The sequence below is a fragment of the Sciurus vulgaris genome (genome assembly GCF_902686455.1).
Source record: "Sciurus vulgaris genome assembly, chromosome: 7".
NCBI lineage: Eukaryota > Metazoa > Chordata > Mammalia > Rodentia > Sciuridae > Sciurus > Sciurus vulgaris.
In genome coordinates, this window is record NC_136467.1 from 74,401,593 (window position 1) to 74,416,443 (window position 14,851).

The window sequence follows — 14,851 nt, forward strand, 5'->3', positions numbered from 1 at the left end:
TACTTTGATTTTCTTGCCTGCCCCTCTCAGTCCACATCTAAGGATGTGTGTGCTCACCATGAGCCCCCACCACTGGGTAGCCCAGGACACCTGATTAGCAACCTACATTCATGCGCTATCCTAATTCCCTTTGCCCTGTAACCTCACATGTTCACAAGTTCTGGAGATGAGGATGTACATCTTTAGTAGAAGGTGAGTGGGCATTATTTGCCTACCACAAACAATACAGTAAAGTGCACACATCTTAACGCGTCTGGCTTGAATTTCTACATATACAAACATTGACGACTGAAAATACTACCCAGATAAAGATGTAAAACATTCCCTGCTTCCCAGAAGGCTCCCTCATACCCGACCCTATCGGTACCTTCCAGAAGTGACCACGTTTCTGATCTCTATCTCCATGAATTAGTTTTTCTTTTTTCTTTTTTTGTTTGTTTGTTTTTGTTTCTGGTACCCAGGATTGAACCCAATGGCACTTTACCACCAAGCCACATTCCCAACGCTTTTTTGATTTTTATCTTGAGATGGGAACTCACTAAATTGCTTAGGGCCTTGCTAAATTGCTGAGGCTAGCCTTGAACTTGAGATCCTCCTGTCTCAGCCTCTGAGTCTCTGGGATTATAGGCATCCACCACTGAAACCAGTCTTGAAATCAGGATCGGATCCTTGTCTTGTTTCCCACGTGTTGAAGATTGAACACCCAAGAAACCCTGAGGCAAGAGTAAAAAGTAAATTTTATTTAGGAAACACAAAGAGAGAGGGGAGGGGAAGGGAGGGAGAGAGAGGGACCCTTCCAGAGAGGAGGGGATCCAAAGCTGGTGCCCAAGGGAGTGGGGGTGTCTTGCTCTTTTTATAGATTTTAAGTTTCCTTTTTTCTCACGCCCCCTCCTCCTCTTATCTTACCAAAAGGGCAGGAAGAGATTAGCCTAGGAGTGATTGCTTGTGTTGGAAAATGTGATTCTTTCCCTCCCCTGGAGGTTGTTAGCAACAAGGTGATGAGGAGTGCTAGCTACCCATTTCCTTCTTGTTGGTAATTAGCTACCTGTCCTTTGCCCCATGTCACCACCACTCCTGGCTCTCCATGAATTAGTGTGTGTGTGTGTGTGTGTGTGTGCGCGTGCATGCAGCGCGGACTGGGAGTTGAACTCAGGGACTCCTGCATGCTAGAGAAGTGCTCTGCCACTAAGCTACAGCCCCAGTCCAGTTTGGCTTATTCTTGAACTTCATATAAAAGGAATCAGACAGTGTGTGATACTCTCTTCTGAAGCAACTTAGTCCATCATTGGAATTTTCAATGCCACCTGTTTCTGCACCTATCATCTTTCGTGATATAATGATGGTGTAATTCAGAAAGTCTCTTCCACCAGACAGTTCTTCAAATAGTTGAAGACTGTTCCCTCAAAGATTTTAATTTTTACAAGATCTATACATCATGCCCTTTAACATTTGCTAATGTGGTAAAGCTGTGAGTATATGAATATGCAAATATACCCATGCCTTGCAGATCTCTCTGGGTCTGTACTGCTCGCTGGTGTGTGTGTGTGTTGTGTGTGTGCGCGTGCACACAAACTCATGCTTCTGGTTCCAGGTACAATTCCTCCTGACAAGGCTGTCTCATGCAGAGCCGGAGGGGGGGCTCATTTCTTTTCTTATTCTAAAAAGTCTATGGAAATCTTCTTCATTTCCAAAGTCATTTTATGCACACAAGTATGCATATATACTCTCCCCACTCCTTTTTTTAGACTATTTTGCTATATATTCTCTTTGTCTCTCTCTTTTTTTTTTATAGAACTGTCCTCACTTGGAGTAAGAGAGAGACCACTCTGGGCTTTATTCTTGTTCTTAAAAGGACACTAATCCCACCGTGGACCCTTCCTCCCCTACTATCATGACCTCATCTAAACCTAATGTCCACCCTCCACCTCCAGAAGGGTCACATTGATGGTTAAAGTTTCCAACGACATGCGTTTTCTTGTATAGCTATGCATACTCTTGTTATTCTATGGTTCATATTCTTCTGCATTTTGATTTTTTTTCTTAGTATATATCCTGGGACTCTTTCTCTATCAATTCATATAGAATTTCTTCATTTTTTTAATGGTTGCTTAATACTCCATTGCATGGAAGTATAATTCATTTGATCAATGTTTTATTGAAGGACATTTACTTCAAATATTTTACTATCATAAGTCATGTAAATGTCATTTTTGTAATTTTATATACATCTTTAATTTTGATGTTTATAGGATTCTCTAAATAGACACAGAAAAAGTCCTTGATGAAGAATAGTATCTATTGATAACAAGAATGCTTAGCAAACTAGGATCTCCTGATAACAAGCCAAAAGAATGAAAATTGAGTAAAAAAATGGGCAAAAGATATATACAGACAATTTACAAAAGATGGAATCTTTGAGTTTACAAGCACATAAAAATGCTTAAGCTCATTGGTAATTAGAAAAATAAGGGTTAAAGCAATACTGAGAAAGATCTTTATTTGCATCAGAGAGGCAAACATTGGAGGGTTGGATCATGACACATGAAGCCCTTGTGTTCAGTGAGCGAGCAGGGTCATATGTGGGGCACACTGGTGATTTAGTCACAATAGTCACAAGGAACCCGGGTCTGCCTGACTTCAGGAGCACAGAGCTGTTGCAGGATCATGGGACTGTAAGGAATCTGGGAACAGTTGGGAAAATGAGGGTCTGATGGGGATATAGGAGATCCGAAAATAGTCACCAACTGGTCAGCTGAAACCTGCTGAGGTAGGCAGGTTGACTCTGCGGAAACCACATGTGTAGTGTCTATGTGGCCTGGTGATGGGTCAGAGGGACTTTCTAGAAGCCCATCAAAATTTACTTGCCACACTTTCTTCCCCCCAAAAAACTTTCACATGCCCTGTGCTACTCTTAGTATTTGATTCCCTGTTCCCCAAGAACACTAAACAATCAGATTACTTCACTGTGACAGGGATAATGGTGGATATTGAGGCAATGTGTTTTCATCTGCTGAATATCTTTTTTTTTTTTTTTTTTTTTTTGAGGGGTACTTGGGTATCTAACCCAGGGACACGTTACCAGTGAGCTACATCCCCAGGTCTTTTTATTTCTTATCTTGAGACAAGGTCTCACTAAGCTGCTCTGGGCCTTGCTAAGTTACTGATGCTGGTATTGAACTTGTGATCCTTATCTCAGCCTCCCAAGTTGTTGGGATTACAGGTGTGCACCACCGTACCTGGCTCATCTGCAAAATATCTAATCCAGATAATACTGGGCTCTCATATCAAGAGCCATATCTACTTAGTCTGCTGAATTTTCACTGTGAAGATAAATTGCCACTTTTGTCCTCAAAGCAGCATTGGGAGATGAAATGTCTCTGGGGACTAGATGAGGAATTCCTGACAGACGTGAAGAGGACACGGGAAGCTGTCCCTTGTGAGGGCAGGGAAAGACAGATGGGCAGGGTACCGACCTCCCTGAAGAGCATGGGGCTCAGTGGTAATATCCAGACAGGTGTGAGGGGCCTGGGAAACTTGTGGATGTGGCGGGGCCTGTAGGCTGGTGGCCCACTGCCTGGGTGCACCATGGAGAGATTCCTGTGAATGTGTATCATTTGCTGCCACAGTGAACAGGAGTGAGGAGTGGTGATGTAGTTGTGGTGCAGGGAGGTGACTAGACAGAAGAGCTGAGGCCCAGCTCCTGGCCATCCCTGGCCTTGGAAAGTTCATGGTGAGCCTCTAGAAGCCCACGCAGACCTATGAGCAAATAAAGGCTCTGAGGTGAACGGCAGAGCAGCACAGGCTTCAAGTCTGGACTCGGCGATTGTTGCCTGGAGGACTTCCCTGATGGAAGCCAGAGGACCATGGATTGCCACCACAGATGGAAGCCATTGTTGCTCAGTAGATATGAGTCCAGAGCAAGTGCTTAGTGGTAGAGACCACTCAGCATAGAGCCCAGGATCCCTTTCTCCTCTATGATACAAGTTCACCTAAGGTGGGAGGAAGTGAAAAATGCTTTAGTAACTGGACTTGACTGAGCTGCTGTTAACTGGGAAATAAAAATCCCTCACACTTAAGATGCAAAAGGGTGGGTGAGAAAGATCAAAGACATTGCCTTTTAAAACAAATTATTATTTTGCATGTCTGAGAAATGTGAGCTAATTATCCACCTTGCTACACTATGCTTATGTTCTTCACACAACCTGAAATGTGTTCTTTCTCCCACACCTGTTAGAAGTAATGAGTGCTCCAAAGCCCTGCCCAAAGGTGGCCTTTAGGTGATGTTCTCTCCAGTGCCTGTGACCCAAATTCATCAAAAACTGCTTCTTGTGGAAGTTCCTCCAACACTCTCAATTGTAATTAATTGAGCCTTCCTTTGGCCCCATTATATCTATGAATGCTCTTCTCATCTCCTCTGTGACATATCTTGAAACAGAGCTAGTTGTCTCCCTTCCTGGAAAAAGGAACCTGGTATATTCACCTCCACATCCCAGGCTGCACTGCTCAGGACTTGGTCTAGTGGACACTACACAATTGAGTGAAGGAATAATCAGTGAAGGTGTATGGACACTACACACATGTAAGCTCTTATTCAGATTGCCCTGCCATATTGATTGATTTCTTCTCTTTCTCTCTCTTTTTTCCCCAGTTTTGGGGATTGAACCCAAGGCTCTGTGCATACCCCCAAGCTATGATCTATTTCTTAAAATATTACATCACTTAAAATATTAAATTAAGAGGAATAATAAGGAATCATTATTGCAGTTTTGTTTTTCATTTCAATTAATTTTATAAGTTTGAGAAAATAGTATCATAAAAAAGCTTTATAAAAGAACCTGAGGAATTCACTGACTACAGCATTTTATTTGGCAAACCCTTGATGCTTTATTTGTTCAATTTAATGTGGCAGGTTCTCCTTGACTAATACAAAACTCTCCATAGTAACTGGGAACATGCATGGCTAACAGTTACCTACCTTTCTTTGAGTGTGACCCACAAACAGATTTTTCTGCCGCTGGACATCCCAATTTTATTCCATGGCACAGTCTGGAACCTCTGTTTCTGCCCACTTTACTGGAGGTGAGCAAACCTGCATTTCACCATGGCAACAGCCTTGGAGCCCAGGGCCAGGTGATGGCCCAGAATCTTTTTCTGGGTGTCTTGAGAGGTCCAGGCACAGTGGACAGTATGCTGGTATGGTAGAGGTCCCCCAGGCATCTGTGACCTAAAGATCCAGATTTTCAGAGTGTGGCCCTTCAGTGATGTGGACCAGTACAAGGAGGTTGGCAGAGACACTCCTTTCTCCAGCATGGGTTAAGCCCTCTGAAGATAGCCCCTCTACCCAGTGAGTGCCAGGGGAGATTAAGGAGGAGTAAGATGCAGGTTCCGCCCTCTAGTAAAGGAGATAGGTCACGGTGGATAATGACATGATAAATAATTGTTTATGGAGAACATCCTATATGGCAAACCCTGCTGTAGGCTTTACACAGAGTAGCACAATTAATCCTCATAACTAACATATGAGGACAGTACAATTATTCTACCTATTTTTCAGGTGAGGAAACTGAAGCACAAAGAAATATCTATGCCCAAGATCACCCTGAGTAAATGACAGGGACAAAATTTAGACAAGTGTAACAACTGTAACAATTGGTTTATTTATTTGAATTTTTTAAATCACAGAGTTCTTTGAAAATCTGTTTCTCAGAATAAGGACAATTCATAATCTCTCTGTCTCTCACACACATACACATAGTGAGCACACACACAGACATGTGGAATTCCTGCACCATTCCCTGGTGGCTCTATGGACTCAGGACATGCCTCCCCACCACCCTGCCCCTGCCCCTGCCCCCTGCCCTCTGCCTTACACAGTTGGTCTCAGTGTGAGGACATGAGTGGATGGCAATAGCACAGACCAGCAGGGGGGGTGGTGTGAAGGACACCTAGGGAGGGGACAGGGCAAAGCCAGGTAGGGACATGAGGGTCAGAGAGATGGCCCTCCATCCTGCTCTGGAGCCTACATGGTAGCTTCTTGTTCATTCTTACAGCAGAGTCTCCTCAACCCACTGAGGAACTGGTTGGGGAAGACAGGAGTGGTGAATTTAGGGCCCTGTTTCCTCAGTCTAGTTTAGAGTTGAGAATGACCTCATTCTTACTCACCTGTGGGACCACAGAGCCTAACATGTCCCTCATCCCTTCGTTCCATATCATCAGAGGAATTTTGTACCATTGCCCTAAGGTCCTGGTCTCTACTGGCATGCCAACTGCCTGCCCCTCCCTAGTGTGGTGTGAGGGTGGAAGTTGGGCAGGTGGGGAGGAGGTTCTGATGCTCTCTTGAGTGCAGATTTTGGAGGTGGACAAATTAGAGGGACAGCCCTTTCTGGAGGTTGATTAGGGGAAATGTATGAGTATTATGGGATGCTATACTTTGGATCTTGAAAAAAGACCCATGTGTTAAAGACTTATTCCCCAGCTTGGTGCTATAGGGAGGTAGAGGAAACTTTAAGAGTTGGGGCCTACTGGGAGGTTTTATGTCACTGGGGGACATACTCTTGGAGGGTACTGTGGGACACTGGTCTCTTCCTCTTCCTTTCTCTCCCCAGTTATTTGGGGAGTGGTTTTGCAGTAACACCAGCTCCCACCATGGTGTGCTGGCCCTTCACTGGAGACCTAAAAGCAATGTGTCTGCCTCATAGAAGGAATCTCCAAACCTGTGAACTACAATGAACTCCTTCTCTTCATAAGTTGATTATCACAGGCAATTGTTATAGTGATGGATAGCTGACTAACACGTGAGAGAAAAGGCACAGGATGCTGTGGGGCTGTGAAACTTCACCTAGAGTGTCAGGGAAGCCTCTGAGAAGAAAGATGGCCTTTCGGCTTAGATCTGGGCAGTTTGACTAGATTGAAGGATTTCCTTTCTTTTCTTTTTCTTTTTTTGTGGTGCTGGGAATTGAACCCAGGGCCTTGTGCATGTGAGGCAAGCACTCTACCAACTGAGCTATATCCCCAGCCCCTGAAGGGTTTCTTAAGTCCCCTCATTCTTATTGTCTCAGACAAAATTTAAGCCACTGCTTCCAGATATGGTTTCTTAAACATGAATAAGTGTTATTTTTTTTTTTTTTTTTTTTTTTTTTTTTTACTATTTCTTAAGACTTTGAGCTGTAATAAGCATTTTAAAAAGGGCTCTAAGTAAGTGTACAGTGAAATGGCTTAAAATAAAAGAAACACAGGATAACCATCACTCAGATTCCAAAAAAGTATTTCTCTTCCCCACAAACCCATACCTTCTCCACAAGTCTTTCCAGTTACTCCACAGCTTCCTCCTTTTTTGTGAGTACCAGGGATTAAACTTAGAGGCACTCACCCACTGAGCCACATTCCCAGCCCTATTTTTAAATTTTATTTAGAGACAGGGTCTCATTGAGTTGCTTAGCACCTCACTTTTGCTGAGGCTGGCTTTGAACTCGTGATCCTCCTGCCTCAGCCTCCAGAGCCACTGGGATTACAGGTGTGCACCACAGCACCCGGCTCCCTTATCTTTATAATCTTCTTGCTAGTGTGTATAAGCTTTAACCCCATCATTTAGTTTTGTATGTTTTGGAATTTTATCATACTGCACATTCATCCATGAGATAAGAGTCATCCACAACATTGCATGTAACTATAATATTCTATTGTATGACTATACCAGATTATACTAATCCTATAGTATAGATGGGCATTAGGGAAATTTTCAACTTTTAACTATTAGGAAAAATATTTTGTGAATATTTTATGTATGTCTACTGATGCTTCTTCACATATATTTCTAAAAATGGAATTGCTGGGTCATTGGTTGTATATATCCTTCATTTTGCTCGATAATGTCTTCCAAGGTGATTATATCAATTTACACCCCAAATTGGCAGTGTATGAGAGTTCCAATTGCGCCACATTCTTGTCAACACTTAATGTAGTCACTCTTTCATTTGAGCCAGTTTTGTTGGTAGATAGTAATTATAGCTCATTGTGGTTTTAATGGAGTTATTAATGAGGTCAAACACTTTTTCATATATTTATTGGGTATTTCCTCTTTTTTGAAGCACTTGTTCAAGTCTTTTGCCTATTTTTTTATTGGGTTTTCTGACTTGTTCTTAATAGAACTCTTAGGAGTTATTTATATCTTCTGTATATATGCCTTTTGTCTATTATGTATTACAAATATCTCACTCTATCATTTGCTTTATGAATTATGCATGGTGTCTTTTGATAAAGTTCTTGATTTTTTTCAGTGTAAAATTTTCAGTGAACCATAATATGCATACAGAAAAGTGACCATGTGTAGCTTAGTGAATCATCAAAACACTTCATTGTTATTATAACCAACACCTAGGTCAAGAGATACTATTTCCAGAACACCAGAAAAGCCACCTTCTCTTCTCAGTCACTATTCCCTCACCATCATCCTCACTTGTAACAACAAGTATGAGTTTTTCTAGGTAGTCTTAATTTCAATTTATATTTGTTGGTCTTTGCCTTATGGTTGCACTTTTTGAGTCCTCATTAATAAGTATATTGCTACATTGTTATCCTGAGGTAGGGTATGTATTTTCTTGTGTTATATTCTGGAGTTTGTTTTTGTCTTTCACCTTTGGATCTATAGCCCACTTGGATTTACTTTGTATTTTGGATGATTTTCATATGGATAGACAATTGCCCCAGAATTAGTTATTACAGAAACTATTTTTCTCCTGTGCTCTGCAGTGATACACATGTAAGCATCCTTAAGTGTGTGTGTCTGTATCTGGATTCTCCACTCTGTTCCATTTGTCTATTGTCCATCTTTATTCCAGTCCTTTACTATCTTAATTACTGTAACTTTATTGCAAATCTTGACACCTGCTAGGATAAAGTTTCACTCTCTTTTTCTTCTAGAAGAATTTCTCTTAGACATTTGAATTTCTTAGTAATCTCTTTGTCACAAGAAAGTCTAATGGAATTTTGATTGGAAATGCCTTGAGTCTACTGGATAATGAATATTGGATAATTCATATCTTTATAATATTGGATCTAATTCATGAACTTGATATATTTCTCTATTTATTTAGGTTTTCTTTAATTTCTTTCAATGTTTCAAAGTTTTCTAAGTCTTGCATATCCTGCAAGGGTCTCTCTACCTTCACTTTAGGATCTGTGTGCAAAACAGCCATCTGGCCCCATTGTTTACTTTGAAATTTTTAATTACAAACTCAATTTTAAAAAGTTGTAGGACTTTGTAGGTTTTTACATTTGGCTTTTTATTGATGTTGATCGATATATTGTCTGTGTCTGGGAATTTTTCTATATCATCTATATTTTGAAGTGTATTGACAAAAACTTGTCCAGAATAACTTCTTTTTGTCTTTTTATGACTGTGGTACAGTGATATCCTTTTCATTCATTATATTGGCTATATTTGCCTTTTTTCTTTCTTGGAAGATTGATCTTGTCTGAATTTTATCAATTTTATTTACTCTTTCACAGAACCAATGTTTGTCTTTATTGATCCTCTTGGTTGTATATTTATTTCCATTCAGTGCTTATTGTTCTACCTTTATAACTTCCTGCCATCTACTTTAATTTGCTATTCTTTTCCTAACTTCTTATGATGGGTGATTAGTTTGTTAAATATAATCATTTCTTCTTTTCTGATATATTCAGTTACAGTTACAAATTTCTCTGTAAGAAATACTTAGCCTACATCCCATGAATTTTAGTATGGATTTTTAAAAAATCATTTGGCTAAAATGTTCTAATTTTTATTATAATTTCTTCATTGACTGATGGGGGTTTCAGAAGTATATTACTTAATTTCCAAATACACAGAATTTTTTATGTATGTATATGCTCACTCTGATGCCCAGGTCTAGTTATATTTTTGTTATAATTTTCTAATGATTATTGAGGTTATACATTACATAAATTCTAGTGCTTTGAAATTCATTGAAATTGCTTTATAGCACAATGTATCATAAAGTTTTATTCCACTATGTTCTTTCTGTGTCTAACCAACTCTATATTCCTTTTTCCCTCTGCCTTCTTGCTTTCTTTTGGACTGGTTATTTTTTATTATTCCTATTTTAGTTTGGAAGGTACATATTCATACCATTTCTTGATGGTTCCACAGAAAACAATTTGAGACCTTTACTTATCACATTTATATGTTAATCAGCTACTTCTATTGAACAATGCAAAGACCTCAGAACACTCTTAGGCCATTTATGCCCTTCCCTGCTTAAAAGCAATTTTTGTTGTGTATTTTAGTTCAGGTTTTTCTGTTGTACAATACATTATCAGTAATGTTTTACATAATTGGTGTTCCTTTAGAATTATGCACATATTTACCATTTGGTTGTTCTTTATTCCTTCTTACATGTCTAGCTTTCCCTTTCAGATCACATTCCTTCTCCTTGAAAGACACTTTCATTTGGGGCAGGATGCCTATTGGCAAATTTTCATGACTTCAATTTGTCTGAAAATTCTATTTCATGTAGATTCTTGAAGAGTCAGTGGACAAAAAATGACATATGTCTTTATTCAAAAGTTGATCCCTAACAGTGCTTTCCAGGACCACCAGAAGAAAAATAATGGCAGAAAAGAATGGAACTGAGGAGAGCCCTGGGCTAATCATGCTTTTACTTTATGCCACCTTGAATTTGCCACCTCTTTGGCTATGCTGCCTGAAATCCCACTCTGGACTTCAAATTGGCTCACTAGACCCCAACTTAAAAAACAAAACAAAACAAAACCCAAAAACCCACAAGTCATGAACACCTATTTTAACTAGACTACTTTCCTTCTAAATCCTGAAAAGACAAAAGGACTCAGCCCCACTCAAAACATAAAATTGTAAATGGAAGAAGAAAAACCAATAATTCATAAGAATCTCTTCCCAAACTACGCTGAGAAGGGCCACAAAGTGGAAAGCTCAGATGAGCCTGGCATCGGTATGGGTTAGAAGCAAAGCTTAGATCGTGGAGGGCAGCACCACTTGTTTCTGTTCCAGATTGAGGGGTGAGTCCCTCTGGAAGCAGCTTTGGAGCCTCCTGAATATACATGGTCTAAGATTGTTTGCCTATAACAACCCAGGGCACATGAGACCTTGACCTGCGCTGGAGGACACTGAAATCTTCCTGAGAGGTTTTGCCAAATTTCTTCCTTAAAAGGGAAGCTGGAGCTGTGGGAACAAGCCAGGTTCCAAGACTGAGAGGCACAGTAAGAGTCAGCATGCGTGCTGATGTATTTTATCTGGAAAATGTCCTGAGCCAAATAGCTCCTGTACACATTATCTGAAAACCAGGTGGCTGAAAGTCTATCCAAAGAAGGCAATTACTATACTCTTCCTTCTCTTTGGTTCTTGGAAGTATGTAGAAGGTCACCTGGCAAGGGAATGAGAGGGTAAAGGGGAGCAGATAAAGAGTGCAGCACACTTTCTACAGAGTACAGCGCTGCCTGGGGGTTTGGAGCACCACTCTAGGCCATTTTAATATCTCAGACTGAGGAAGGGTCCAGAACACAGGTAATTAACCATCCCTTCTCCTCTGATGGCAATGTTGGGAACCCCAGCACTGAGTGACACTTTGCATACTAGGGGAGAGGGTCCAGGTGTCAGGCTGGACTCCAGTTGCAAGCCCTGGGGGATAGGGTGGGTGCAAGGTGGTTGGGCTTGAAGAGGGGCTTCTCCCATCCTTACCATTCTACTTCTAGAACTTTCAAAGAACCCCTGCAGCCTGGAATAAGTAGAGAACATGGCTGTTGCAGTAGGATTTCTCATGGGCCTTGACCTAAACCATAAATTGAGGAACACGGTAAACGAGAAAGATCAATTTACATCCTAATTTACATGAGAATGAAAAAGAAAAATAAAGAATTTATTCCAAATGGTGGAATTTGAAGTATTAGCAAACCTACGGGGGTTGGTGGGATTTGGAGAGTGTTAGTGAGTCCAACCAATACCCTGGACCACTTCCAATAAACCCCCATCCCGCATTTGGGCTGGAATTGAGGATTGAACCTTCTAAACCTTACTTTGTCAGGATCTCTGATCCTCCTTTCCTGCCCCCTGCTGAAGCCCCTTCTAATTCTTGTCTTTCCCTAAGACCCAGACTCCCCTGTTCTCTAAGGTTCTCTGGGCTCAGATCACAGCAGGTCAGGTCAAAATATCCTATTCCCACACTTCCTGGTCAAGGCTCAAGGCCCCGGGTACAACTGGATTGGCCGCCAAACAATTTCTTCTCTCCAAAAGCCTCTCCCACAAGCTGCCACCTGACTCTTTCCAGGAACACGTTTTTGACTGTGACTGTAATGGCATTTGTTCATAAGTTTTGACAAACACAGGTTTTGCAGTTTTTCTAAATCTCATTTTTAAATGTTAAAATCTAAAAAACATTTTGTTGAAGCATAACAAACACACGAAAGAATAAACAAATTATAAGTGTACAGCTCACTAAACTGTCTGTCATAAAGTGAACTTACTGATGTAACCATCATCCAGCTCAACAAGGACAGGACCCCATAGATAAACTCACAGCACAGTTTTAGAAATCTTGCCAGGGGCCAGATAAAATTGAATGCTCATTTAGTTGCTACATAATCTCACCTGACATGCCCTGAAAGGATTTCAAAATCTTGTAGAATATTGTCTTTCCCTGTTATCCAATTTTACATAGAGATTTTGTCTTACTCTGGGTTGAAAGCTTCTAGAAGGCAGGATCTCAACTACTTGCTAGATTCTCTGTAGGTAGAATTCCAGTGGTTGAATGAATCCAAATCCCAGCACACAGATAACCCAAACTCAGGTCAGAGACTCTTAGGACTCCTTCTGTCCTTCGGATACTGCAGGAGGACAAATGACCTGGGTCTCCACTCAGGCACCAGAGTTGTTTTATTGCCTTCACCCCACAGAGACAGCCCTAGGATGCAGAAGGTAGAGATTCAGCGCATTGATTCATCCAGTAAGCATGAATTAAACACCCAGCTTGTACAAAGAAGGGCCCCTCACGCAGACGCAGTCCCAGGCTTCAGTGGAGAAAGCTCAGGCTCCCCACATGCCAGGAACTAGCAGGAAGACCCACAGAGGATTGTCAGTGGTTCAGACCCTGCCTCATCACTAGTGTAGTCCTGGCTCCCCAGGGAGGTGAGTGGGAGCCGTCTCCCAGCCCCATGGTGACCAGGAATGTGCCTTAACCAGCTCTCTCTGCTCTTCCACAGGCCCTGCCATCCCAGTGGGTGTGGACGTGCAGGTGGAGAGTCTGGACAGCATCTCTGAGGTGGACATGGTATGCAAACCCTGGGCCAATAGTCCCCAGGGAGGGGTCCCATGGCTGAGTTGCTGTGAGAGCCTGTGGGCTGGTGGCTTTGGTGGTGCAGGCTGTGCCTGAGAGGGGAGAGCAGGAGCTGGAAGTGACCAAATGTGGGCTTGGGGGTTGGCCCAGATGCAGTAAAGTCTAGAGTGGGGTTCTCAGGCTTCATGGGTAGAAGTAGCTTACAGGTTCCTGGGCCCCACTTCATATTCCCTGGTTTCAGAATCTCTGGGTTGAGGCCCAGGACTTTGTATTTTGAACATATTCCTCAGGTGCTGGGGGTGGTCAGATGACCCACACTTGGAATAGTGCTGGAGATGGCATTAAAAAATTTTAAAAAATCTGTTTAAATTAGTTACACATGACTATAGAATGAACTTTGATACATCATATATAATAGAGTATAATTTCTCATTCTTCTGATTATACATGATGTAGAATACCACAGGTCATACAGTAATATATGTACATGGGGTAATAATGTCTGATTCATTCTGCTATCCTTCCTACCTCGACCCCTTCCCCTCCTTTCACTCCCCTCTACCTAATTTAAAGCAACTCTATTCTTCCCTAGCCCCCCTAGCCCATTGTGAATTAGCATTTGCATATCAGAGAAAACATTTGGCTTTCGATTTTTTGTGAGTGGCTTATTTCACTTAACATGATATTCTCCAACTTCATCCATTCACCAGGCAAATGCCATAATTTCATTCTTCTTTAAGGCTCAGTAATATTCCATCATGTATATATGCACCACATTTTAAAAATCCATTCATCTGTTGAAGGGCACCTAGGTTAGTTCCATAGTTTAGCTATTATAAATTGAGCTGCTATAAACATTGAAGTGGTTGCATCACTGTATTATGCTGATTTTAAGTCCTTTGGGTATAAACCTTTGGGTCAAATGGTAGTTCCATTCCAAGTTTTCTGAGGAACTGGAGGTGGGCATTTTGATTGAAATCCTGTAGTTCTTTGATGTTCAGTTCTTGCTGTGAGTGCAGCTTCCCCACTCACTCCACAGCAGTGTCCTCCAATGCATTTCTTGTCTAACCCATACATAATACCTCCTGGCTGTCTGCAGGGCCTTGGCTTGGAGAGGAGCATTCCCTTCGGTCTCCAACCTCATCTCTTCTCCATTCTGCATTTCTCGTTTGCAAACTTCTTCTTCCCTGTACCTCCTAAGGAGCTCATACTTGCTTTCCCTCTGGCCTTCCTAGGCATCTCTTATCCTTTAGGTCTGTTGAGATAAGGATTCTTCTAAGGGGCCTCCCTGACCACCTGGCCTAAAAGGTTTCTGTTTTTCCCTCTAGCCCACATCATTCATTTTAATTGTGCTATCAATTTACTTGGGGAGGAGTCTTTTATATTGGTTGTCCCCAACACTTGACTACAAGCTCTACAAATACAGGAACTCGTCTTTCAGTGTTTTCCTCCAAATCTCTGAGCCCTAGCACACTGTGGGACTGCTAGGGCCCTCAAAACATGTGGAATGAAAGAAAATGAGGGAGGGTTCCCTTGTGTGTTCT

General features: G+C 41.6%; 1 protein-coding gene across 1 annotated transcript in view; it reads left to right on the top strand.

The window, feature by feature from the left end:
- The window catches only part of LOC306665733 (gamma-aminobutyric acid receptor subunit rho-2), a gene marked incomplete at its 5' end in the record, with an annotated part of 51,644 nt that overhangs the window by 16,791 nt on the left and 20,002 nt on the right, over positions 1-14,851 (top strand). The window contains one exon of the mRNA XM_079147371.1: positions 13,234-13,301. Within this exon, the coding sequence (XP_079003497.1) occupies positions 13,234-13,301 (68 nt within the window). The remainder of the gene's footprint in view (positions 1-13,233; positions 13,302-14,851) is intronic.